The sequence below is a fragment of the Seriola lalandi genome, unplaced genomic scaffold (assembly GCF_002814215.2).
Source record: "Seriola lalandi dorsalis isolate HSWRI2012SDOR001 ecotype SW California unplaced genomic scaffold, Sedor1 jcf7180002054502, whole genome shotgun sequence".
NCBI classification, from domain to species: Eukaryota; Metazoa; Chordata; class Actinopteri; order Carangiformes; family Carangidae; genus Seriola; species Seriola lalandi.
In genome coordinates, this window is record NW_019525055.1 from 1,037,051 (window position 1) to 1,063,595 (window position 26,545).

Below are 26,545 nucleotides of genomic sequence, written 5' to 3' on the forward strand. Positions count from 1 at the left end.
ACTCAACACACCAACATGTGCATTTGTGTTGTATTGCCAGAGGGCTACTGGGCTATGCCCTAAAGCTAGTATGGATTTTCTGTCTATGTTAATGTTGCACAAGGTTAAAAGTGAACTGATAGAATTCTATGAATGAAATCTGATGACAACACATACTCAAACACATTGCAACAAATATTCATAATAGATATAAAATGATGTACTGATGAAAAAGAGAATTAGTGACAATGACTTTATGAGATATTGAGATAGTGAAGTTTATCTTTTTGAAGCCAACCCTGTTCCCTGAAATGACTGTATGGCTAACATCAAAACACAAATCCTAAAACACAATGTGCATGGGTTTTATTTTAGCTTTTAATCTGTCACACTTTAACGTGATGGAAACATGACGTTGTTTTCTGTAAGTCACGTTTTGTTCTTCAGCTTTGACACCATTTGTTGTTGGGAAACGTTAAGGGGAAAATAGCAGTAATGGGGCAGTTTTCTTTGGAATGCCCCTTTTAAAGCAGCCATCTAATAACAACTACAGCAACTATCTCACGGTCTCCATGTTAGCGTCTCGGGAAACACTTCAAAGGGAAACCATTTGAGTCAAACCCAGCTCAGCATGAGCTTGCTATCAGAATGTGTGCATGTTAAACCGAGAGTCGAAGAGCTGAAAATAGTATTCCTGCACTGATAATGTGTTGTGGTGGTTATAACCACTGAGAGTGAAAGCGCTGCAGCATCTGAGCCTTTAAATGACTTGACAACCTGCCTGTGTGGTATACATAAAAGAGCCCAAGACCAGAAGAAACTTTGTAGTGTTTTGTTACAGTAAGGACAGTAATGAGTGCTGACAAATTTTACATAAGTAGAGGAACAAACATCAAAAGTCACAGTAATAGTAAAATTCCATTTTTTTTTTTTACAGTGTAAAACTACAGATTCTAAAAGCCCTGTCTAATATGACTCATCTGTGTTTTTATTCATCACATTCACATTTGATTTCAAATACATACATACAGGTGATCCTTTTCTCATGTTTTCATATAGAGTGAAACCCCCTCTCCAATAATTCCCAAATGTAAAAGGAAAAAGGTAACAAGAACATATAGACATGCAAAACCTCGTTTTCAATTGTTGAATCTTGTTTGAGTTATTGATTGATAAATAAAATGTAACACGTAAGGATGAATGAAGTGTACAAAAGAGTATTGTCTTAAAAGTAAACAAAGGGTGACAAAGGTTTTTTCTCAAATGATTAGAAAGCAACAATTTACCTCAGAGGGTAGCTACTCTAATGTAATCGTAATTGAGGGCCTGGTAAAAGAAAAAAGACTTAAGCTTTTAAAACTATACTTACAAAAAGATAAAAACTAAAAACATCTCTGTATTTTTCTTACTGTCAAACCAATTTATAAAAAGGACCCAAACCAACAAGGCATTAATCTGCCCCACAATGCACTAAGCCCAAAATGTATCACAAATATATAATTTAAGAAAAAACAAACACAACTGGACACTTAAGTTTTTAGAAAATATTACTCCAACATGAGTAAATTGTGTTTTTGTTCGGGACCATTTTCAACTGTGGATTAATACAAACTTGACACTTCAGTGTTTGTTTACAACAGCAGACTGTGTATGTGGGAATGACTTAGTGTCTGAGTTGATAGTAATGAATAAATATGTCACCCAGTGCGACAGTGTGCTTCACTGGTGTGTGGTTTTAATAGTTTTTGCACAATAAAGCTCTATGAAACAGAAGAAAAAGATATACCAGGCTTTGGATACACTTGTTCCTAAAATCAATTCATTGTTGATTTTGATCTTTTCAAGGTTTTCATGGATTTCTTGACAATTTGAAAAATACAGGAAACCACCAGATTTATCTTTCAAGTAATGATGTAACAATAATAAATAAAAATACAGTGGCAAACCAAAAATCTGCTCAGTTAAACTGATGCATGCTATATGCAGCTAGTTACTTTGCACTCTCCGTTTTCACACGTAATATCATGAGAGCATACGAGACGACACAGCAAGTGTTAATGTTGCACATTAGAGTATGAGAGTGAGCAGACACCTTTCACTTCTGCTTTTTCACGTAGTTTATGCTCTAATGTCCGAGCAAACAGTCATATCTGAAAAACAGTCAAAGCAATGTGGTGGTGCTCAATCAACTGGGAACAGCTCCACTTTTGAAACACAAGTGGTTCACGTGTGGTTGAAAGGAGAAATGACTAAACCGACTGACCAGCTGGGTCGCACGTCAGACACAACCTGACAGGAGGACACTACAGCTGTGCGTAGCCTTAGATTAGTGATTAAATTCTCTGCTCTTTCTTTTTATTTCAAAGAAAAGCACTTTGAGTATGAAAAACAATATATGAATCAAGTTTTTTTTATTTTTATAAAACTAATAATGATGTTGATTATTATTATCCTGTATACTACAACTTACACCTAGACCTGCCTTAATACAAGAAAGTTTTAAGTTTTGCTGCTCTGGAGGAAATAATCAACCATAATTATATCAACTTGAAGGGATATGACATTGGACAGTCTATGATATATGTTTACAAAATGTATGAAAACAATCCAATGTCAGGGTTTTGCTCAGCAGCACTACAGCAGAGATGTTTTCTGTGATTTGGATTTGAACCATCACTGCTGTCCTGCTCTGCACTGCTGTCAGAGATAACAGTGATATCAGTTAGTTTTTACTTGGCTGTGATCTAACTAGTGAGGCTGCATGAGAACACAAAAAAAGAAAAAAAAAAAGAAAGAAAGAAATTGTTACCAAGCTCCATGGTTACCATGGAAACGAGCATCCTTGCATCCCTGTCATTGTCAGTGTAAGTCTCTTATTTTAAGTCTCTTGCTGTATCGTTGAGGTGATGGCGTAAAGCAGGGCTTAGGTGTGACAGCGTCTGAACCTCCACTGTCATGTTTTCAACTGTCAAATTTAGAACTGGGATCAGGAAAATCTTTACTTTGCCAAAACTTCTGCAAGTACTTTTTTTTCCACTGGGCTACATTATTAAGGTGCAGTAACTTTTAGGCAGTGAAAACAGTGAGTGGGTGCTAATGGAAACAACAGAGGAAGTAGCGCTGAGCTCAACGTACAATGACGGGGGTTAAAGGAAGAGCAGTTTCAACTTTGAGCAGAAATATGATTGAAGACTTTACCTTTTACCAAGATTCAACAAGTCTAAGGTTTTTTTTCCAGACTACTATTGTGAAGACGGAGCGACTAGATGGCAACAGTATTGAGTGTGTTGCGGTAGGAAAGAGATATAGATTAAGTGACTGTCTGCTGTTCTCACACATAAAAGAAAAGCATTTTTGATGGATGAACAAACATGGTGGAGTGTTATTGGTAAATATTATATGAGATCACAAAAGTTTGATTAAAGAAGCACTGGGCACAGAACACTAAGATAAATAAATGCATTTTTCATATTACTTAGCACTTATGTAGACATCACGATGTAAATGTGATATACAATACTGCAAACCCCTCAATTTCTGTCAGCAGGTACAAAGCCATATTGATCCACGTTGAGTTGAGTGCAGTGGTGCAGGAGATCAGTTTGAGGACAGAGGGGTACATAGTTGTGGCAAAAAATGACGTCACTGATGAGGTAACCGCTCCCTATCTGTGACGAGTGGATGAATGATGTGAGAAGTGAGGTAGGCTGGTATGTGTGTATGTGTGTGTGTGTGTGTGTGCGTGTGGAAACGTAGTCAGAATTCAGGTGAGATGGTGTGAGAAAGGTTATGTGCAGGAGCCAGGTGTTAGAGTGTGTGTGTGTGTGTGTGTGTGTGTGTGTGAGTGTGTGTGTGTGTCTGTGTGCAAGGGGTTAGAAGCAGGTGGCTCAGTCTGTCATTATGGGCTGAGTCATGGACACACACACACACACACACACACACACACACACACACACACACACACACACACACACACACAGTCTAGACGAGACAAGGGGAGTGTGTGTTTGTAGGAAAAAGGGGATTTCCAGACGCAGTAGGCAGGAGATTGCCTGAGGTCAGACTCTAATATCTAATCAAAGCTGAGAAAAGACTTTTGTTTATCTCCTGTTTCTGTTTTTCTTCACTCTATTATTTTGCTTTCAACGTGTGTCTCTACTCCCATTTTCTCCTTTTTATGAATAGAAGTACTTGCTTTCGTCGTTATCATCACTGTCAAAAATCCTCTGATTATCCCACTCACACTAAAAAACTTTCCTGCTGTTCTTGAGGACGACCCATTGTATCATAGGTGTAAGCTGTATTCAACTGTGACCTATCTCACTCGACAGAGTTACAATATGCTGTCCACACTTTAATTTAGCCCGTCTTAGCTCATCATCTTTGTGGTGTCAGCACCTTTTGTATTCAGTTGTATGTATGTATGTTGTATATGTGAAGTGTTCATTTATTTCCTGAGAAGCAACTTTTAATTAAAAATCTAATAAGCACTCTGAAATATGTGTGTTGCTGAGCACGCTTATATGTAAATCAATAAACACACAACTGGTCCCTGAAGATGCGAAGCTCCGTATGAAAATGTTGGGTGGTAAAACAGCTAAATGATTTCAGTTTCTTTTACCCCCTTCAATACGAAGAAAAAGCGTGAATAATCTGTTTGGCTCTTATTGTATCAGAAACTGTAGTCTGCAGTGGCAGGCACTTCATACATTTCACTAATAAACCACAGAATTACATCAATTAATCACCAAATAAAAGTTACTTACTTAGTTTCATTTCTCTGTTAGTTCACACACACACACAAACACATACACTCAATCACTCGCTTACCCACGTGTGTAATTTCCACTTCTCTTGCCCTCAATTTCTCTCTCCTTTCTGCCTTTTTTTCCATCTCTCTCCATCTCTCTCTCTCTCTCTCTCTCGCTCTCATTTTTGGTTAAGTGACATTCATTTCTATACCTGAAAGAAATGCCAGTTCATCAAAACCATACAGTGTAGAACCGGCGTCAAACTCCACTGACGAGTGCTGACCCGATGTGGGTCACAGTATTAACCTTACCATTAGATTACTAGCATTAGATATTAGTTGCTAGAGGACAGGCCTTGGTTACTTTAACATTAATGGGTTTTATTTTCATAGGAGTGTAAATGTGCTCTTCCTGGTTTGCTTCTTCTGTATGTAGCCCACAGCACATGTACATTAATGAATGTGAACCTACTGGTCTAGACTACACTGACACACAACAAACAATATATAATGCAAAGTGAATGTCTGCCCTTTGATGCGTCTTGTCAATAGTTTCACAGGTGTACAAGAAAACAGAAAATAAACTGCACTCACACAGCATTTGTACCAACCAATTTGTTTCATATTTATCCATTAACCGACACATTTCAGTGGCTGTGGAGCCTCCATGCAATGGCCATGAGCCAAAGCCGTTCATGAAAGAAAGAGCTGAACAATAAGAAAAAAAAAAAAAAAAAAATTCCATGACTATATTTTTAAGTTTTGATTTGAAAGTGACAATTATGTTGGTTTGTGACACGATGAGGTCAACAAATTCATGGTGAATCATCCTCTGGGGATCATGAATACATTCAACTCATTCAACAATAAGGGGGCCAATAGTCGAGCAAAGTGTGAGACAGACAGACACTCACCCTTTTAGCCCCGCCTCCATCAGGGGCTAAATCCAGCAATCCTACAGTGATTAAATGTCGGGTGTGTTTGTTTGTGACTTCCAAACAGAGGACTGTGTGTGTTTGTACGTACAGTGCTTGCTAAGGAGAACCTTGTGTGTGCTGCTGCGATGGCTTGTGCAATTGTCACCCTAATTGTTTCCATCTTTGTGCGTGTGTGTGTGTGTGTGTGTGTGTGTGTGTGTGTGTGTGTGTGTGTGTGTGTGTGTCCATGTGTGAGGGGAGGAGAAGGGAGTAGAGACCAACAAATACTGCGTGTGTGTGCGAGAGCGAGGGGATAAGAAACAGAAAACAAGAATACAAGAGAGAAAACAAGAATATGAATATATTGCATCTCTACTGTGTGTCTGGTGAATGAGGCAATGAGTTTGTGTGTGTGTGCATGTACGTGTGTGTGTGTGTGTGCTGCATCTGTGTAGAAGTGATGAATGATGCGTCGACAGCACAAACAGAAGAGTGAGTGTGTAGACAGATTTCAGCAACAACGCAGCAGCTGTCTGGGGTATGTCTGTGTTTACTTGTGCATGTGTATATATGTGTGTATGTGTCTGTGTGAGACCTCTTAAATGTGTGTAATTCAGTTTTTCAACAAGAATTCAACATCAGTAAAGACGACTGTGTGTGTCCATGAGTACATGAATCTCTGTCTTGTGTGCGTGTGTGTGTTTGTTCTCCAGTGTTTCCATGTCTAAACCTACAGTACAGGCCTGTACTGTGTACATAAACCTCTTGTTTGTGTGTGTGTGTGTGTGTGTGTGTGTGTGTGTGTGTTCTCACCTGTCTTCTGGCTCATGTCTGTGGGCAGGTGTGGAGGACTCGGGCTGAAGTGTTCGTTGCTGTAGGGCAGGAGAGACGTCAGCGGGTGCATCCCATGAGACTGCTGCACCACCGACACTTTGTTGGACTGTTAACACAACAAAACAACATAAAATGAACTGAGATGAGAATGACTTTGTACAATGTTCTATATTTTTTTTCACACTAAGTTATTGAGATAGGGGTTACAGGGTAAAAAACACTTATATATAGGTAAACGCAAGCAGTGGGTTTCGCTGTACCTTTTTTTTTTTATTTTTTATTTTTTTTTTTTATCACCCCCCTCATGCTGTGTAAACCTGTGTAAACCAAATGCAGCAACTATGATCAAAAAGGTGGGTCACGTTTGAAAACTGGAAGCACCTTTTCAGAGGGACCCGTTTCCCATATCTCAGCAATTCAACTGTTTGCGAGAAATGTTCTAAGTCACAGATATAATGCGTAAAATTATAAAAATATGATATTCCAGGACGCAGGACTGATTACAATGACTCAATAAAAAAAGAGAATATTCAGAATGTAGGATGATATAAGAAAATTCTATCTTAGAAGGTAGAATAATTTGTATAATAATTTTTTTTGTCAGAATCGTGAAGGATCACAGATTCAGCAAAAGAAAACATGTGACGATGATCAACGAACCTGACAATAATGCACGTTTTCTTTTCTTTCATTTGCTTAAAAGATGTTACAAGCTTTCAACCAGATACGAACATGAACCGATTCAGAAGAAAATCTCAATTCTCTCTCTTTTCTTCTCTTGATTAAACCACTGAGGTCTGAAAGTGCAGTTTTACACAAACACATGAAGATGCCAAGGTCAGTCTCTCAGAAGAGTTATGCATTTGTCTACACTTGTGGGGACATTAACATTTGCTCACTGATATAAAAATCCAATAGAATGAATACACACACACACACACACACACACACACACACACACACACACACACAAAAGAAAGATAGAAAGCTGGACATTTTAAACATGGTTTGGAACAAACAGATGTGCTGTACTTTGCTCCCTTTGGTTTTCAGCTGAGAAGGGAGCAGGAGGACGAGGAGGAGGAGGACCATTTGATCGATAAGCCTTTGATGATCAAGTGAGGCTGCGTGCGGGCTTGTTTGCTTTCATGTTTCTGTTTACAAATGGCTTTCAATAACTTACGTGAAATCTAGTTATTGCTAATGCTCACAGCATGCTGGCTGACATACGATATGTCACAGCGGTTTGCAGTGTTGGAGGCAGCTAACCAGGCAGCCTTGGACTAAGTTACACTGCATGTGTTTGAAACAGGCCGTGTGTGTGTTTGTGTGTGTGTGTGTGTCTGGACTGGGCACTGTAATTGTTTCTGTGGGAGGCAAGTATAAATATGTGTCTTTCTGTGCGAGTGTGAGTGCAGATGTGCATGAAAGGATATATTTGTGTGTGTGTGTGTGTGTGTGTGTGTGTGTGTGTGCGTGCGTGCGTTTGTCTGCACGCTGTATTAGGTCTTCGAAAGCTTGAGAGTGATTTTCATGTATATGAATATTTCATGTATACGAATATGTCTGATAAAAGTGTTATTTAAGTATAAGTTATTTTCTTTTATACACTGAGATGGACAAACCTGTGTGTGTGTGTGTGTGTGTGTGTGTGTGTGTGTGTGTGTGTGTGTGTGCGCATGTGTGTTGGTCTACTTGCATGAGTGTGTAACATCAGCACTACAGAGGGGCAGATCTGGTGTTACTTGCTGGGCCTCCTGCTGAGTTACAAAGTGAATACCTTATCACTTAAAGGCAGAGCTTCTACACACTCCACTCCACATTAACACACACACACACATTTTCAACAGCTCCTTTCCTATCCATCACCTTAAACTGTCTCTCACTGGCCAAACACAAGCACGCACGCTCGCTTGCATGCTCACACGCACGCAAACCAATTCTCATGTGTATGCTACACGGCTAGCTGTGGAGCTAAGATCAAACTGCTAAACCGCTTTTAAAGTTGAGACACATGAAAACAAAACGCACTGCCTCTGTACCGGAGAGCCCAAGGGTGGGAGGTGTGAGGGTGGGGGGTGGGTGCAGGGAAGGAGGCAGTGTGGGAGCGGGGTGGAGGACGTGGTGAGGTTAAGATGAGGTGGGTCTGCATTCCTAATAACCCGGAGAAGCAGAATCAGATACTCTGAGCTTTGTGGTTTTAGGAATACGCCAAATATATATAATATAAATAGGGCTGGGCGATATGGACCGAAAACCGTACCTTGGTATTTTTAGGTTTAATGGCGATATCCGATATATTTCTTGGTATTTTCTTCTCTCTCTAAATAACTGAACCATTATTTTTATTTTTATAAAAGGTTTTCTCGGGTAGTGTGGACTGGTGCTGTTGTAGGTGGACCTGCTGGGAAGTGAGGCAAGGTTTGAGGGCAGATGCAGAGGGACAGCGGGGGCAGGGGTTTCACGGCGAGAGGGAAGGAGAAGAGATTAAAACACTAGCTCGGCTTTACAGAAGAAACGAGTTATGTAACATCAAACTGTATTGATATAAACTGTGTGGTCTCACCCTATATCTTGTTTGAAAATATATTAATAAACCTTAAAAAGTCGATATACTGCTCAGCCCTAACTGAGAATATAACGGATCCATTGGCTGTGTTATGTAATGAGAGAACAAAGGCAACTAAATCATCCCAATTTCAACAGAGCACTAATTTACCAATGAAAACAGGTACCCTGCAAATTTTTCATTATCATCATCAAAAACTCACACCTTATGGCCAGTACTGTAATTAAATCTTCTTTACATCAGTTTTCACATTATTATAAATAAATGAATAAAAGAAATGTAGCTGGAAAAACATCAGTATTCGATGAGACACACAATAGAGCAGATGTTACCGCTACACACATACAGAATACACAAATGTGAACTATTGCACACAAATCACACTTGGTTAACACATTCTTCATACACTACATGTACAGACACATGCATACACACCTACTCTGCTTCTCGACAGATTCTGTACATATGGATGCAAACACACACACACACACACACACACACACACACACACATCTGTGCAGGGCTGCTAGGAGTCTTCAAACGTAGCTGTGGCTCCATTTCACGTGCTGAGGTTGATGTAGCCGTTTTGCTGTAACATTATAGCCGCAAAATCGTCCATTTATGTTTCCTCTCTTCCTCGGGGTAATTAGCCGGCCTTGAAGTGGCTTTCGCTGCGCCTTCCTTTTTTTACACACACTCAGGGAGGCTGACTGAGAGCACTCATTTAACCCATAATTATCAACCCCTCTGTATTTAAAAAAAAAAAAAAAAAAAAAATCCCCCCTCCTCACCCCACCACACACACACACACACACACACACACACACACACACACACACACACACACAAAACTTACACATAATTAACCTTAGCTGGAACAGACAAGTGTGTACATGCACGAGTGGGACACACGCACACTTGCAAGAGATCGAATAACACAGCATCTTTGAATCGGAAACACGCAGCTCGGTTTTTGATACAAAAGAAACCAAAGGACTTACACATATGTTCAGGTGCACACACACACAAACACAGACAGACAGACAGACAGACAGACAGACAGACAGACAGACAGACAGACACACACACACACACACACACACACACAAACACACATGAGGTGGCACACACAGATGAGGGAAAAGTGTTCACACACCCTTTAATTTGCTGGAGTAGAGTTACCCACCCTTGCAGAATGACATAAATCGTGAGGGAATAACTTCTTAGTACAAATCAATAGTAAATACAGGGTGAACGATGGAACCTTGATTTATTTATTTTTAATAAGAAGCACGAAGACCCAACATGTCAGAAGTGTTGTTAGCACAGTCTGAACGGGGTGAAAATGTCTTTTGAGATGTTCAGACGGAGGATCTGTGTCACCCTATTTGTGTAAGATTCTCAAACGTACAATAAGGCGGTCACACTCACCCTCTGCAGTGATTGGTCAGATAAACACAGGTGAGAAAATTCCACAAATTCCTTTCTCTCTACATTCCCTGATAATCCTGCTTCTGCCACATCTGTATTCACTGTTGAGTCGCACTGAAAATCTGGATTTTTTAAAAGATATTACTTTGACAAGGATAAACGCCACCTTGAACACCCACACACACACACACACCCACACACACACATGGTGGCCATGTTATGTGGTATTTGCGCCATTTGATGCCTGTGCAACCCATACCGGAAGCACTGTAGAGACCCACATCTACGTCCATGCATTGATGCTGGAAAATAAGACAGAGGCCTATCTAATAATGTTTCTAAATTCCCTCCTCAAAATGAAAAAAGGAGGAAGATGCTCAAAGTAACCTGTTGCAAAAGTCAACTCTAGCACAGCATCTCGCTTTATAAATTCTGCTGTCGACTATCGTATCATCCTGCTGTGTTGACCTTGGTCATGAAATATTGCTGTGTTAAACATCAAGGCCACCGGTTTCACACTATTCTGCTGATCAACAGTTGCTGGCGGTAATACACATACAAAACAATGCACCAACAAAGCAGTGAAAAAGTATTAATGTAAACAATGCACAATTTAAAGTATTTAAAAAAAAAAAGAAGAAAAAAAGCTTTGCAATAATATTTATGAGGACAGAAATGCTATTATGTTTGTCAGACCTTTAGGACACACACAATGTGTTTTAAAGTGAAAGCACTGAACGTAATTGTAACTTTGTTCGTTTACAAGAAAACTCCACAGGGTACCTTTAAATAAAGTTCTACAATGTCTTTTAAATAAAGATTGAATTGAAAATGAACTTGTTGCACATTGGTTGTTTTTTGATCCTTTTATACACCGGCTACATTCAGAGAGTCACAGTATATTGTATATCACTATACATACATTAGTCATGTAAGCATGCACATACGCATGAAGAAGTCCACTGTCAAATGCCAACTGCAGCAGCGCTGAATAATAAATCTCCTGTTTGTTGATTACATCAAAGATATAATTACTTCAAAGATGCGATTACTTTAAAAATTCCAATTAGATATCAACACCTTTTTAAGAGCATCAGGCAGTCGTAAACGTAGCCCTCAGACTCTCTGTAGTCTCATTTCACTTGAAAGGCCTTTGATTTATCAGTATATTGTTGCTGCCTTTTATCTCCACTCTATTTGAACAGAAATCTGCTGTTGAATAAAAGAGTTAATGGGATCCCAGACATCACTTGTTTGTAATGATGCCCTCCACCTTGACCCTGACACACACACTAGCACACACGCGCGCGCACACATACACACACACGTATGTATGTATTTCACGTACACATGTGTGCGAAGAAACGCAGTTGCATGCTTATGAGTGCACACACACACACTCACCTTCATTTAGAGGACCTTATGCTGATAAAACACCTCTAATGTATTCTTTAGTTTTCAGATGACACACTAAGTAGATTCGTCTCTTTTCATATTTGAAGCGGAAATTAAAGCGTCCTCTCTTTTGTCCACCCCCTCCCCTCTTGCTTTTGAGTCTAACGTCTTTAATCTCACATTTCACGGAGATGGCACATTAAAAACACTCATTCAGTCTCTTTCTTTCACAGTTGTCCTTGCCCTAGTGTGGCAGAAATTAAAAAAATAAATAAAACAAAAATACAGACAGTCGCTGGGAATTAATGGTGCATTCACCTTGGCTCTTTGCAATCCTTTCAAGTGGCTGCAATCAAACTGTTTTGCAGGAAAGAGCTTTTTCACAAAGAGATCTGAGCATGACGGCGTCATGTTTAGTCATCAAATGAATCAAGACCGCACTTAATAAAACGTCCTTCAAAGACAAATGAAAACAACAATTTGTAAAATTGCGTTTTAGTTTGTGAATCAAACCGGATATGTGAATTAACTACTACAACAAATGTGCCGGTTGTGAAATAAGAAACTGATAGCTCCTTTTGTGAAAAAATTTGCTTTGGCTGTGGTGCAACTTGGAAAACATGTAAATATATGAGCCAATCCGAGACTTTAGCTTCCAAATTTTAACAGTTTGGAGGAATAAATTATCTCGTTTTGAGTTGCTCTAATTTATTCACATTCTTCACATCATGTTCTCAGTGCCATTTCTACTTCCTACAATGACTGAGCAATGACTCACTGACAAAGGGAGTATGAAAGTCAATGATACTGAGGAATCTCTTTACAATTTGGATATTTCAAGAATTTGTTGTTCGGAAAGGTTTCCAGCTTATGAATCTTCTTTTCTAAAATGTAAGTGAAATAAAATACTAAAGGCAGAAAAAGAAAAAAAAAAGAAAAGAAAAAGAAAACTTCTGAAATGAAGTGTCTTTTTTCACAATGAGTTTCAGTCTGTTCAGTTTTTCTGCAGCCATTTTGAACTACTGACTTTGACCGTGCAGACCAGGCAGAAAGATCCACCACACAGTAAATCTAAAACGCATACCAAAAAGTGTGTTTGAAATTTACCAACTAATCCTCCAGTTAGTTACCACTGTGGTTCCTATTAAGCAGCTTGCGAGACAAGAGAAATAACTAAATGTGTATTCTCACTTCAGCGCTTGTCAAATCTGACCTAATATCTGACATTTTTATGCATTATGTAAGTGTGAAAGAACAAATTGGACCCACGATGTGGATTTTTCTATAAATCAGGAAGCTGTAGCAGCGTCCAAAGCCAGACAATCGATGCAGTCTGGAGTGCCATCACTCAATTAGGGCAGAACTATTCAGTGGAGAAAATCCATTTCATCAATGGTTATTTAACACAATGTAGGCATTTTCTTTTTACGTTCTCATAGTGGTGCAAGTTAAATGTCAAGGTAGTTCGAAGTAGTTTTTGCACCTCTTTGGTGTCCTTTAAAAAACACAAATACATTGCTCTAAATGCAATAACGCTTCCTATGTATACACATTTCTATGTATACAACGTATACACAAGTGTTGGGTTTGTGGGTGAATAGGAGGGAAAAAAACCTCTGAGTCTAAAAGCGCGGTAAAATTCCCCACACCTGCATGCACAGAGAAAAGCTGCAAAAAGAAAGAGTGAGTGAAACAAAGATGTAAAAAGAGAAAGAAAACATGTGAGTAAGAGGGGGATATGAGGTGGCAACTCCTCACTAAAAAGACCTGAGAATCTTAGAGCATTTGATCCCATGGAAACTCCTGGCCTAGATCAACATGATATTAGATTAGATCGGCATTAGTATCAACCTGATCTGACTTTATCGACTCCCAGAAAGGAGGTTAATGAAGAGAGAAGGCACAGCTGTGTGAAATACATGAACTTCTTGACACTGACCAATTCTGAAACTGTCCTGTATGACTAAGAAAACACAAATAAGATTGTGAAAAGAAAAGGTTTCTGCTTTTGCTGAGAGGAAAAGGCTATGCTGTATGTCATTTGATTTCTGAGGATGAAAATCTTGATTATTTGCCAGGAAACCTGTGACCACAAAAATACAGTATACATGTGGAAAATAAGAAGATACAGGAAATGCAACAATTTAATTAAGTAATTCCTTTGACCAGGGATGTTACCCAGGTCAAAGAAACTGCAACCCTTGACAGATAAAATACTTGCTATTTTGTCTAAAGTGTATTATGCCATTAATACGAACAACATTTCATAAGTAATTATTTTACTGTGTTATTTCAGTACATTAAGCACTGTAATCTTCTTGGACTACTGATTTTTTTATTTCTCCCCTGCTGCTGCTATTCTAATGTTCAGTCTAATTAACACAAAATAACTCAGACTCCCAATAGTTTCTGGTGTCACAATCATCTTCATCAGCAGAAGTTGCACAGACAACTCTATGCTCTAAACATTATGTTCATAAACAACTAATCTGGATTAGTGCAGTCTGGTTTAATAGTTTCTATGTTCTTTTCCTAACTGTAACTAACTTTCTCAGCAACCTCAGCAAAAACATCACATGAACACCCAGGTTTTTTTTTTTTTTTATGTCAGCATCTTGTTCTTTGTACATCTACACCCTCTGCATTGCCCCCAGCACCACCAGGTTGACCTGGCCTGACCGTCATGACCCCCCACAGCCCGTCCCACCGCAGCAGTCAGTCTTGAGAGTAGTGAGTAGGTCTCCCAATCTGGAAATCATTGCCTTCTCCAGAGTCAGGAGCCCAAAATGAGAGCCTCTTAGTTGGAGGTTTGGGCAACATCAAAGCGCAGGCAACCATAACAACGCGGCTATGTTTAAAAAAAGGGCCAAACACCCCCACCACCCCACCCCCAACAAGCCCGCCCACTCCCCAATTACAAACACACAGACACACATACACACACACACACACACACACACACACACACACACACAGACACAGACACAAGTGCTCATAGGCCCGCATGAGTGCATGTATGCAAAGACACGCCTAGTGGTGTGTGTGCATGCAAATAGACGCACACGCACACACACACGTACACACACACACACACACACAGACACACACACAACATCGTCCACCGTTGCCACACACCACTGGAACATCTGGGCCATGGCCATGATGAATCAGAAACCACTGCTTGTAACCAACAGAGAAGTGCTTTGTGCCTGTATGTAGTACTATGCATAATATACTGAAACGTGATACGCACAGGGAATGATGAGTCCAGTTTTCACTCATTATCATTTTTTGCGTACAGTGGTGCGATGGTGTATTTGGAGCGTCCCCAAGGATGTAACGGCAAAAGCAAATGCTTGTGCTTTGTTGAGAACTTTTAAGCTTTGATAAGGAAATCCATATAGATTTGGATCCAGGTAGGAGTGATGCATATAAATCTGATCGCCAAATTCTCATTATTCACACAATCATTTCTCCCTCTACTTCCATTTGTTTCCGCAGTGGGGACACAGAGGTCACCTACTCATTCTAGGGAGGAATTTGGGTCATTAGTAAATAGTGGGTTCAGTATTTCCCTGCCAGAATTTTCTTCCTGGCAGTTTGAGGTACTAAATCTTAATAGATCTTGATATTACAAAATAAAAATCAAACAAGTTACACATTTTATTTTACAGCTATTTGTAATAATGTTTACATAGCATCAGAAATATAAAGGACCCTAGCAGTGGAGGTATTATTATTATTATCATTGTTTTTATTTGTAGTTTTGCAGACTTGTAGTGAGAGTGCAACCTTTAAACTTTTTGAATTTATTCATTTTTCACCTCTAATTACTTTTCCTTCTTTTCTGATCCATAATTAATAGAGACTGTGCTGTGAAAAAGAAAACAAGCTCATAGGTCGACTGTGCAGCAGCTCATCTCGACCCACAGTTATGTTTTATTGTTGTGTGACCTCTAACGGCCGTAGTAATGAGGGGAGCAGGAGGAGGTCAGGTGATGTAGCGTAGAGAGCGAAAGTCCGTGTTAGGAGGAGGTTCGGGTGGATGGGTCAACAAAACACAGGACTTTGGCATTGGAGACCGCTGTTCATTTCCTGTTTGAAATCAATAGTTGTTGTTTGTTTTACCCATGACCGCTCCACAACCTTAATTTTGTATTTATTATTGTAACCATGACAATGAAGCTTCCCTACTCTTCAGGAACACTTTTTTTAACCCAAACCTAACCAAGTTCTTTTCGTGCCTAAACCGAACCAAACTGTTATCGCTCTATAAGCTTAACCACACCTTTATTATTCTAACCTTTACTTACCTTTACAAACGACCAAGGAGGACTTGTTGCATTAGTATAATTTCTTTAAGCCTTTGGTTTCCCATCTCTCATCTCTCTTGCACAGCTTGTTCATCCATGCATATGTATTAGTTGTAGCAGCAGCAGAAAAAGTAAAAATGATGGTGGTATTATTAGTAGTAGTAGTAGTAGTAGTAGTAGTAGTTGCAACAGAAGCGGTAGTGTTGACCAAACTTGAGAGGAAGAGAAAAAAGAGACAGGAAAGAGTGCAAAGAGATTCACTTTTCACACCTAATCTGACATCACAGCTCCGGCTCAATGTGGTGAGAAAGCCTCTGAGCTCTTTATGAGAGACGACACTCCACTCTGCTGCAGCTGGCTCCAGGGCCATGGATGTGACTGGGTGCAAAATCAAATCCAACCGTTTAGAAATGAGTTATCACTCTCTTAATGAGTGGACGGAGACAGACGAGCAGGCAACTTTCTCTTCTAGACTGCGGTGACGGTTTCAGTCTGCACAAATGACCTCTAATGATTGGTCCTAAAGAGAGCTAATTAATGGTGTACTTGTTTATTTCTATAAGACGATCCACAATTAACAACTTGTTTGTGACATTTGGGCAATCAACTGCAACAAAAATATTGACACAGGGAGTTGAGAGGAAATGGGGCGACCACAGACGACATAAATCCTCTTTGAGACACACTTCCTCCAGGGTTTCGTTCATTCAAACAATAGATACTACAACTACTTCAGGCCACATCCATATTTGTCTGCCTTGTGGGAGCTGGCTAGCAGAAGCCAAAAAAATCTGGCGGTTTGATAACAGCATTGTCAAAAAGGCACCAAGGGCTCGCCATGGCAGAAAAGGCATCTGTGTTTGCATTTATTCTCAGACAAGCCAGCAGGGATTGTTTTCCGTGTGAAATGTCAAACTTCCACAACTATGTTTATCTGACCTGATTTATCTGGTGGCTGCGGTCTAGGGATGAAAGTTTTATCCAATCCTCATGAAGGAAAGAAAAAAATAAATAAAAGTGACCTTTTGGTGAATCTCCTCCTACCTACTGTACTGTATGAGGGAAGGAAACACCAGGCCTCAGAGCTTTCGTTTTTTTTTTTTTTTAATTTTATTCTCAAAGATCCCCAATGTGATTGCAATCCCCATCCGCAGGTTATGTGGTCCCGTCCCCTGCTGAGTATGTCTATCGCTCACTCATAGTGAAACCTTTCCTCTACGGCTGCCGAGCTTTCACTCACCAGCTCAGCCTAAATACCAGACCATGTGCCCAAATGGGAAATGCCGCCACACATAAAAAAAAAACCCCATGCAGTGACGGGTTTCCTGTGAGCCACTATCTATTTATTACACAAATATGGCAGCCATATTACCACATAAAAGAAGCACACAGGTCAAAGTTAAAGCCCGTTTTTTTGTTTTTTTTTCTAGATAGTTATACACAGTTAACTCAACTTGTTTATTTGGGGGATGATGTGATGAGAGCTAATCTTTGATCTGATCCCACAGTCAACCCATTTATCTAAACATTAAACAAACAGGTAAAAACCAAATGTTGAAATGTGGAAATTTTCAAAGTCAAGTATCAAGCTGTCGATTAATTATTTCAAAGTGACAAATATTAGCTTGTTCCAGCTCTTCTGTATTCTTTATAATTTTATATCGAATATCTTTGGGTTTTGGACTGTTGGAAGGACAAAACAACAAGACATTATGATAAATGTTAATATATTTTTATGAGCATGAAAAGCTTCAAATAAAAAGCTACTTTCAAGCACCTTAGTTAAAATACATCTGTCAATGCATACAGTTTTAAATAGCACATACGCAGTGCATTTTACCCTTCTCCTACACAGTATGTGTAGCTGTAGCAGTGTATAGGTCTAATGTGCTCTGTGTTTTGTGTGTTGTGCTTGTGGCCATCAGGGCGTTGACGAGGTGGTTGTACATGGCTGACTCTACATGAAGGGCCAACTGTTGTTGAGTCAAGTTTTGGGGAAGCAGACAGCTCAATCAGCTTACATGCTTTCTGCCCTCTGGGCCACACGTTCACCTCATGTGCACGGTGCTTTCTGTCTGGTCTGCTGCTTTGATGTTTCTATCAAAATAATCTCATCCCTGGGTGTTTGTGTGTTATGGGAGCATTGAAGACCATGCAAAAGAAATAACTGGGGGGCAAAGTGTGATGAATGGCCTTAACATCCCAAATTCAAATAGGAATACAGCTTTTTTTTTTTTTTTTTTTTTTTCATTTGCACACACAGATAAGGTCTATGGTGCAATAAGAAATACGAAAGGCAATCTGCTTTTCGAAAAGTGAGATGGTTTTTGCACAAATTTGCATTTAAGTTTAGAATTTACATCACTATTTAAACAGAAAATCTGTAAAAACAAACCAAAAACCAAACCAACTTAAACAACGACACAAACTACAAGTACTGTAACTGTTCTCTCAAATTCTTGATTCTTTCCACATGTTGCATCACTTTTTAAAAACACAAAAATAGAAGTGTTTAATTTGTACATGCATATAAAAATCTTTAAAGTCCCTCTAGCAGGTCATAGGGTCACTTAACTTTCATGCCATTTTCAAGGGGACTTGAAAGTGCCACTGATGTGCAAACTTTACGAAACATGTTGAAGTCTGTGCGTCATACAGCTGTGTGAAGAAACTACAACAAAGCCACTGTCTATTCCTTACTCAACACTTCCACTCATGGTGGCAGTAATTAACAATTGTGACATCAAAGGACTGTGAAAAGCATCTTCATTAGATTATCCTGCTTCACCTGTGTCAGACCGAGGCTGCTCTTTACTACTGAACGTTTGAATGAATAAATACTCAAGCTACAACTAACCATTATCATTCATTATCCAGTATCTTTATTAATTAGACATGAAACACAGTTGTACCATGATGGTTGGGCTTTACCAATAATTGAGTTAAACTAACAGTTTGACTGTTTAAAAAAAAGCAGAAAGCTCAAACTCAAAACTCAGCCAGAAAACACACAAACCAACAGGCACACACACGCGCGCACACAGTCTGGAAGAGGCGAGTCATCAGATGAGATCAGGGAAGAACCAGAGCCCCAAGGCGGCTGCCCAATCAGCTCATTCCTTTCATCGTCTCTCAGAGAGATCAAGCAGTCCGACTCAGGAGCGTTTAAAAGGACCATCTTTCACCAAAGATTACAGTTGTTGCAACAAACACGTCTGAGAAGTGGTTGTTAATCAGCACTGATGACCAGTGTCCGCACTGAGAGCTGACACAAAACACAGTCCCATCAGAAGTGCTGGTGCATGCAGACGCTATTAAAGACCCAAAGGGACGACCTTTGACCCTTGCAAGCTTCTAAGTGACTGAAAACACTGTTATAAGGCAAGAGTTTTTGTGGTTTTAATTCAGTTGTTTAAAACAGTTTTGTTATTGTATGTCATTTATTATTCCATTCATTCTTTGCAAAATTGTGACTTTCTCTAAAAGTCTGTGACAAGCTCCACAGAATATTTCTTTATGACAGAAAATAAAAGTTTAACCTTAAACAATATTTTTATACAAAAAACTCATCAACTCATGTTTTTGTTAAATCAATGAAGGGTTTTAATGATACAAGGTCTCTGCTGAACAGGAAACAGCCTTGGTGATCAGTTGAGTCTTTAATTTGTACAATTGATTTATGAATATATTTATAATTAATATAATTACTTTTCCTATCAATAAGATAAGCTTGAATTAATTAATATAATTACTTTTCCTATCAATAAGATAAGCTTGAATTAAAATAGATTAGAGGAAGGGGTCTATACAAACGGGAGGTGTAGTGACAAGATGGAAGAAGGGACAGAATTACTAAAGTAGGGTTGCATCCGACAATTATTTTCATTCCTGACCATTAGTCTCTCAATTAATTGTGCAGTCTAAAATGAAAGTAACAAGAAAACTGTTTAAATGGCCCTCGAAGATTATGAAAAGCAAATAGTGGCATTTGCAACCAGAAAGATTAAGTGATTATCAAAATTGTTGCTGATTATTTTCTGATGATCGACTAATCATTTCAGCTCTGGAGTGAAGAACAAAAAGCGACACAATTAGAAGACCAGGAGAGAAGAAGAGATGGATGGATGAATGTGGAAATAAATGAGTAGAGGAAAGGATAGAGTGATGTACAGAAAGATGGATGGATGAGAGAGTAGACAGAGAGGTGCTCTGTTTCGCTCTCTCTACTTTCATGTTCTAATTTATTCTTTCTGATTAATTCCTTTTACCCCAGTGGCTGGAGCGATTCCTCTGGATGTGCGGCGTGCCCCACCTCCCACCAGCCCCTTCTCTCTCTCTCTCTCTCTTTCTCTTTCCACTGTACCTCTCTTCCTCTCTCAGCCCACCTGCTGGGCTGGTCCCCTCTCTACATGCCGTGCAGCAGTGAGGAAGCAGAGCAGGCATGCTGTAACCGTGGCAACCAAAACGCTGCTTCAACCACAGGCCGCAAAAAGTCCCAGCTCTTGATGTGAGATCTATGGCTCCACTCATTTCATTTGTTCGGACAGAACACAAACAATGAAAAAAAGCCACATGGGTGCAGATTTCAGTAATTAAAGAGTCAGATCACCCATAAATTATGAAAAAAAAACTTTTTTCACCTCCACCTTAATCATTGTAGGCAGTTTTGGTTTTGGGCGATAAGCGTTTGATTTGTCAGTACTAAGAGTAAATGACAAAATACAGCTTGTGTTTTTGGGAACTGACACCTTAAAAACAGCTCTGTCAACCCACAGTCTACTAAGAAGATATTTGATGTTGTTACTTCAAGGTATACAAATTATTTCAGTGTCATTCACATTCATATCAATCAACTGATCAATCAATAACAAAAAAAATCAAGAGTTGCAGCCTTTGTCTGCCACACTGGCTGTTTTGCATCAGCAGAATATCAGTACATCCATAAGATGCCCACGTGTCTCCCCAGAGGATCAGGCCTCCAACCTCAAACCATAAAAATCAAACACAATCTAAGTGATTGGATCCAAAGGAAAGAAGTTAAATACACAAACCATGACACACTACACGATCATCGGTGACCATGGTGACCTGTCCAAACAGCATGATCGCAAAGCTGTCTTTACTGCGTTTATGCCACCAAAATAGACCGATTTCACAGTTAAACCCAAAGAATTTTAAACGACACACACTTTATTGCTTCATGTGTTTGAACGCCTTAAAATAAATATATTGAATTGAATGTTACAAGACTCCTTTCACCAGGAGTGAAGGGTTTTAGCCAGAGAACCTCAGATGGACTTGAAAACTACACTCTGGAGTTTCGTCCAAACACCTGGAAAAACAGCTTTGGTTTTCCTCTCGACTCTCATTTATCGTTATAAGTTGTTGTTACCACAAGTGGTTTGGCTTGGTCTCATGGGGGGGAATATGATGCTTTTCTGTATGATGGATAACGCCTGCAGTTAGTTACTGTTACACAGCTGCATCATTGTCCTTGAGCAAGACACAGAAGCCCTGAAGTAAAAAAAAAAAAAAAAAAAAAAAAAAAAAAAAACAACCCTCCTTTGATAAAAAGTGTGCTCTTAAAATTTTGATTTAGTTACCTCAGGTTGTAAAGCACTGACAGATGGCAGCTATGTGCTGTCTGACTGCTTGAACATTTTATTGTGATTTCATACAACTTGTAAAGAAGGAGGTTTCATTTTTTTTTTTTTTTTTTTATGAGAAAACCTCTTAAAGTTTAGGGTGCCTGTGCTTTTCACCCTCAAAGCACAGGGGCTTTGACTTGTGCTCTCAAATTTGATCACATAATATCCTCCCTATTCTATCATCCCTGCCTCACCCTGGTGTGTTTTCAATCAAAACAAAGCAGAAATGCCGTAAACATAATTTTAATCTCTCAGTTCAATGCTGGGATAATCTCTGTGAATTGAGTCCAAGCCATGATGGTGCAACATATTCCCTTTTTTCCTCTCTTTCGCCCTCTCTCTCTCTCTCTCTCTCCTCTCTCTGTACGATGCTGAGAGATGCACTTCATGTGTTTGGCAAACATCCTCGCTGTAGTTTGACTGGCTTGAATTATAGATAGGAGACGCGAGCCACCCCGCTGCTTGTTTGTTTGCTCAAGACTTTGAGTAAGCAGAGGGAATGCAAGAGGATAGAGAGAGAGAGAGAGAGAGAGATACAGAGAGAGAGAGAGAGAGAGAGAGAGAGAGAGGGGGGGAGAGAGAGAGAGAGAGAGAGAGAGAGAGATGAAATGGGATGGAGAGTGCAGAGAGAGATGGAGGAGAGGATGAATTAAAAATAAAAGAGGCAGAAATAGACAGAATGAGGAGAAGAGAGAGACTGCGTGGGAGACAAAAAGAAGAAAAGGAAGAACAAGGGATGCAGAGACAGATGAAGGAGGAAGGACAGTAGCAGAAAAGTAGATGAGCTGAATCCAAAGAGAGCTCTGTGAGGACGTCAGGAACAATGTCAAGGTTTGGAGTTTGAATCAAACTCAGGCCACGCATCAAAGTGAAGTTTTAGTGTGCTGTACTAATATTTTGAAGGTTTTGAGGCTAACGTTGAACCTGAACAGCAACATCCGTCATGTGCTCATTGGGGGGGAGAAAAAAAAGCAAAATCGCATACACAAAAACAAAAAAGAAAGAAGAAAAGATTAAGAAAGATAAAAAGAAAACAGAATCAAGAATTAGAAACGGAGAAAAACAGAGTGGCGCACACACGTCGCGATCGGCATCGTGGTGGGAGAAAATGGTCCGTTAAAAAGTCACAATGCCCACAGCCATAATTGTTTGTTACCAAGCAGTGCCTTACATCATTGACCGCCCTTCCCTGCACTGCACCTCAGCGGCGGTTCTTCTGAATCCAAGGGGGAACCCTCCTCTGCCCATCCAGATCACATTACACAGGGCTCAGGACTCTGATGTGGCTTCAGATAGAGCGCGCACATACTCCGGCCCACAACCACACAGACCAGCTCAGCGCAGGCCCCGTCCTGTGGTCTCCTCGCTATGACAGAATATTTTTGAATGCCTTGTACATTCCCTAACTATATTCCCCCCCCCCAACATGCTGCTCTCATTTAGATGAGGTTTTTTATGAGGGAGGGAGGGGAGGGGAGGGGAGGGGAGAGGGTGCAATGTATGCTGGTGGTTGTGACAAGTCGTGCTGAAGGGATTCACACAGCGTTTTATTGCTTTTTGCTTTTGGACAGAAGGTTCTGGTGTGTTCTGGTAGGAGGAGGGAGGAACCAAGGACAACTAATCAATGTCAGAGCTGAGGGTGGTGAGCAGATTGTTTCCTAAAGGCAGGAATAAACTTATTGGTACAGACCAATAGTCATCCTCTTTTCAGTTTGCTAACTTAAGAAGCGAAAAAAAAAAAAGAAGAACTTGTGGTTATAACAATGACAATCTAATTACATATATCTAATATACTAAGGGCAGCACTCATAAACTATCTTACCTTGACAGTTTCAAGAGTAGAAGAGTAATTTCATTACAAAATAAATATATATATAGGTATGGATCTTTTGATGTTTTTTTGACCATTCTGAGTAAACTTTAAAGACTGTGAAAATCTCAGGAGCTCAGCAGTTTCAGAAATACTCAAACCAGCCCGTCTGGCACCAACAATCACACCACAGCCAAAGTCACAGAGATCACATTTTTTCCCCATTTAGATGCTTGATGTGAACATTACGTGAGGGACTGAAACTAATAATTAATTTCACTGTGGACAAAATGGCAGATAATATTCTCAATGAATCAATGTAAGAAGATAGTGAAGAATGCCTGCTACAATTAAGAAAAATCATCACAGCTCTATGACCTTAAGAAATATTGAGGTCAAGTTCTAGTTTCTGTTCACATGTCGTAAACTGCTTTATTTGTGAGCAGTTGCAATATGTTGTGTTAGATAGCTCAGTTGTAGTTACGTGTGAAGACGAGTCTTCTCCACAATATATGCAAAAAGTCTGTGCTAAGTATTCACAGACTCACGTGTCCTTATGCGTGTCCTTATCATTGGAGGGTGGTAATGTTGCTGAGCAGATCTGTGCTTGATGCCTTTTAACAGATCAAACACAGAATTTGAAAAGCAGATAAAATAGGATAATGAAAGCAGAGAGGCCACTGGATGTGGAGGGAGAGAAAGCCAAACACTACAAAAGAAAGCTGCAGAGGCTGAGATTTAGGAAGACAGGGAAGAGGATAAAAACAATGATGCACAGATGTACAGGGAGATGTAGTAATGAACGCATGGATAAATAATTGTGATGTTAAAACTGATAAATATTTAGATGAATGAACTCTTTTCAATGGACAAAAAGAAGAGTTAACTGATTACAAAAGGAAGCACCACACACAAGCATACACCACCCCATTACAGCAACGTCAGCCCTCACCTTTTCATCCATCTCCCTTCTACCCATCAATTAAATCCCTTCCCACTGGCCAGGTCTTGTACTATATGAGCACCCGAGCTTCCTTCTCTGTCTCTGAGCGAGTTTCTCTTTAATCTTCGGGAGATGCTCCCATTGATGGGCCTATCGATTTGATGTTGCGCCAGCTGCTTTTATCTCCAGGAACTCAAAGAAGTGCTGGAGAGGAGAGATGCACTCCCCGCTAGGTTTAACAGTGCAGATTCTGTTTTGTGCTTCAGGACAGTCTGTTTTAACCTGGGGTGGTCTGGGGTCTCTGGACAGGTCGAGAGATGATTGACTGACACTATGACAAAACAAAAGTCAACATACGAGGTCAAATTCCTCCATTAGGCACAGTTAATCTAATATAATCTAAGGTCAGGATTTGACATTATTTTAACTATGTCACTGCAGGCTAAAAGGTTGTTTCATTTCAAATGCCATTAAAAATGCTTTTACTGTATATTTTTCATCATCCTTACCCTTTATGCAAATATTATGGTATTATACAGTATCTGAGAAATTCCCAAATGTTAAATGTTACAATCTGATACCAATGTTACACAAGTGTAAAATCCCCAAAACCAAATCAAAACTAAACAATTGTCTGCACATTTTCATGGACTGAGAACACTACAGGACTGCTCCAGGACTGTTAATGATGCTATTTAAGTTTATTAGAATTAAGTTATCAGTGGACTTCTGTGATGAATGCAGGCATTACTTCTAGATGTGCAGACGGCGTCTCAGCACTATGATTAGCGTCATGCAATCCTCAGTAAAGTACTGAGTCTTATGCGTTGTGTTCATTAGAGGCCAAATGTTCTTTTTTAAAAGTGCAGGAATAATAAAATTACATTTTATTGTGTTTGTCTGTTTGAATCTAGCGCAAACAGAAAGAAGAAAGAGAGAAGATTTCGCTCTCATTTTGGGGCAATAAACTGTGTTGAGGATTTCGACATGGCACAACTCCAGTGGAGTCATCTGTGTACTTTGGGAGAGCGAAGCGAGGGCGCTACCATCCAGCTGACCACATGTGGAGCTTGTCCAAAACCTTTGCGAGAGCCAGCGCTGGTGTGTTCCACCACAGAGCTGCATGCACAGGCCCAGGGGGCCTCACTGTGCAGCAGCATCAGAGAGACCGCCTGTCACCACTCGCCATCTCTGGGGCACAGTGTTCTCTCTGCCATACTGTGCGTATGTGTGCATACATGTCCGTGTATTTATGTGTTTGTTCTGTGAACTCATGTTATATGCGAGTGTATGTGTACCCATTTGTTTCCTTTCATCTATTTAAGAATGTATGCATCCATGATCTGGAGGAAAATTCAGTGTGCGCGTCTCTTCTTGTCTTTGAGTGTGTTTTTGTCTGCATGTGTGTGTGGATGAGGGGTCCCCTAGAGAGCATGGCAGGCCTGTGGTTTACAGAGCGCCTGCCAAGCTGCTTGGTTAGCTAACAGAGGGGGTTGATATTCTGCTATCGATCATCTGTACTAATAACATGGTGACTTGCCCACAGTGTGTAATTATCACCCCAAAATAAAGTGGCTGGCTCTACTAAGGAACCTCTGCTTTTAAATCAGCTTTTGTCATCTGCTCACTCCTTCACTCTTTTCTTCTTCTTGTGCTCCTCATATAAGAGTTCACTCTATGCACCTTAAAGTGTAAAATCCTCAGACAACTTTCCCTGTGGGCGTCATGTGGGAACATGACCGTAGACGATTTTCTGTGTCAGACACTCCTGCAATTTTCCGTCTCGGGACCTGGTAACGTTTTTGTAAGGCGTCCTCCACAGCCGTGGTGGGAACAAAAGCAGCAACAGTCACAAGGTTAAGTGTGCAGAACTTGTAGTGGTACATATGATGTCTCTTTAGCAAAGTTTCCCACAAAGACTGCCCAATCTATCCATAACCGTGATGTCATATGTGA

The 26,545-nt window shown here is 39.9% G+C and overlaps 1 protein-coding gene across 1 annotated transcript in view; it reads right to left on the reverse strand.

Moving 5' to 3' along the window:
- Nucleotides 1–26,545, reverse strand: part of tcf7 (transcription factor 7) — a 73,089-nt gene that overhangs the window by 22,055 nt on the left and 24,489 nt on the right. The window contains exon 4 of the mRNA XM_087175810.1: nucleotides 6,460–6,586. Coding sequence (XP_087031936.1) covers nucleotides 6,460–6,586 — 127 coding nt within the window. The remainder of the gene's footprint in view (nucleotides 1–6,459; nucleotides 6,587–26,545) is intronic.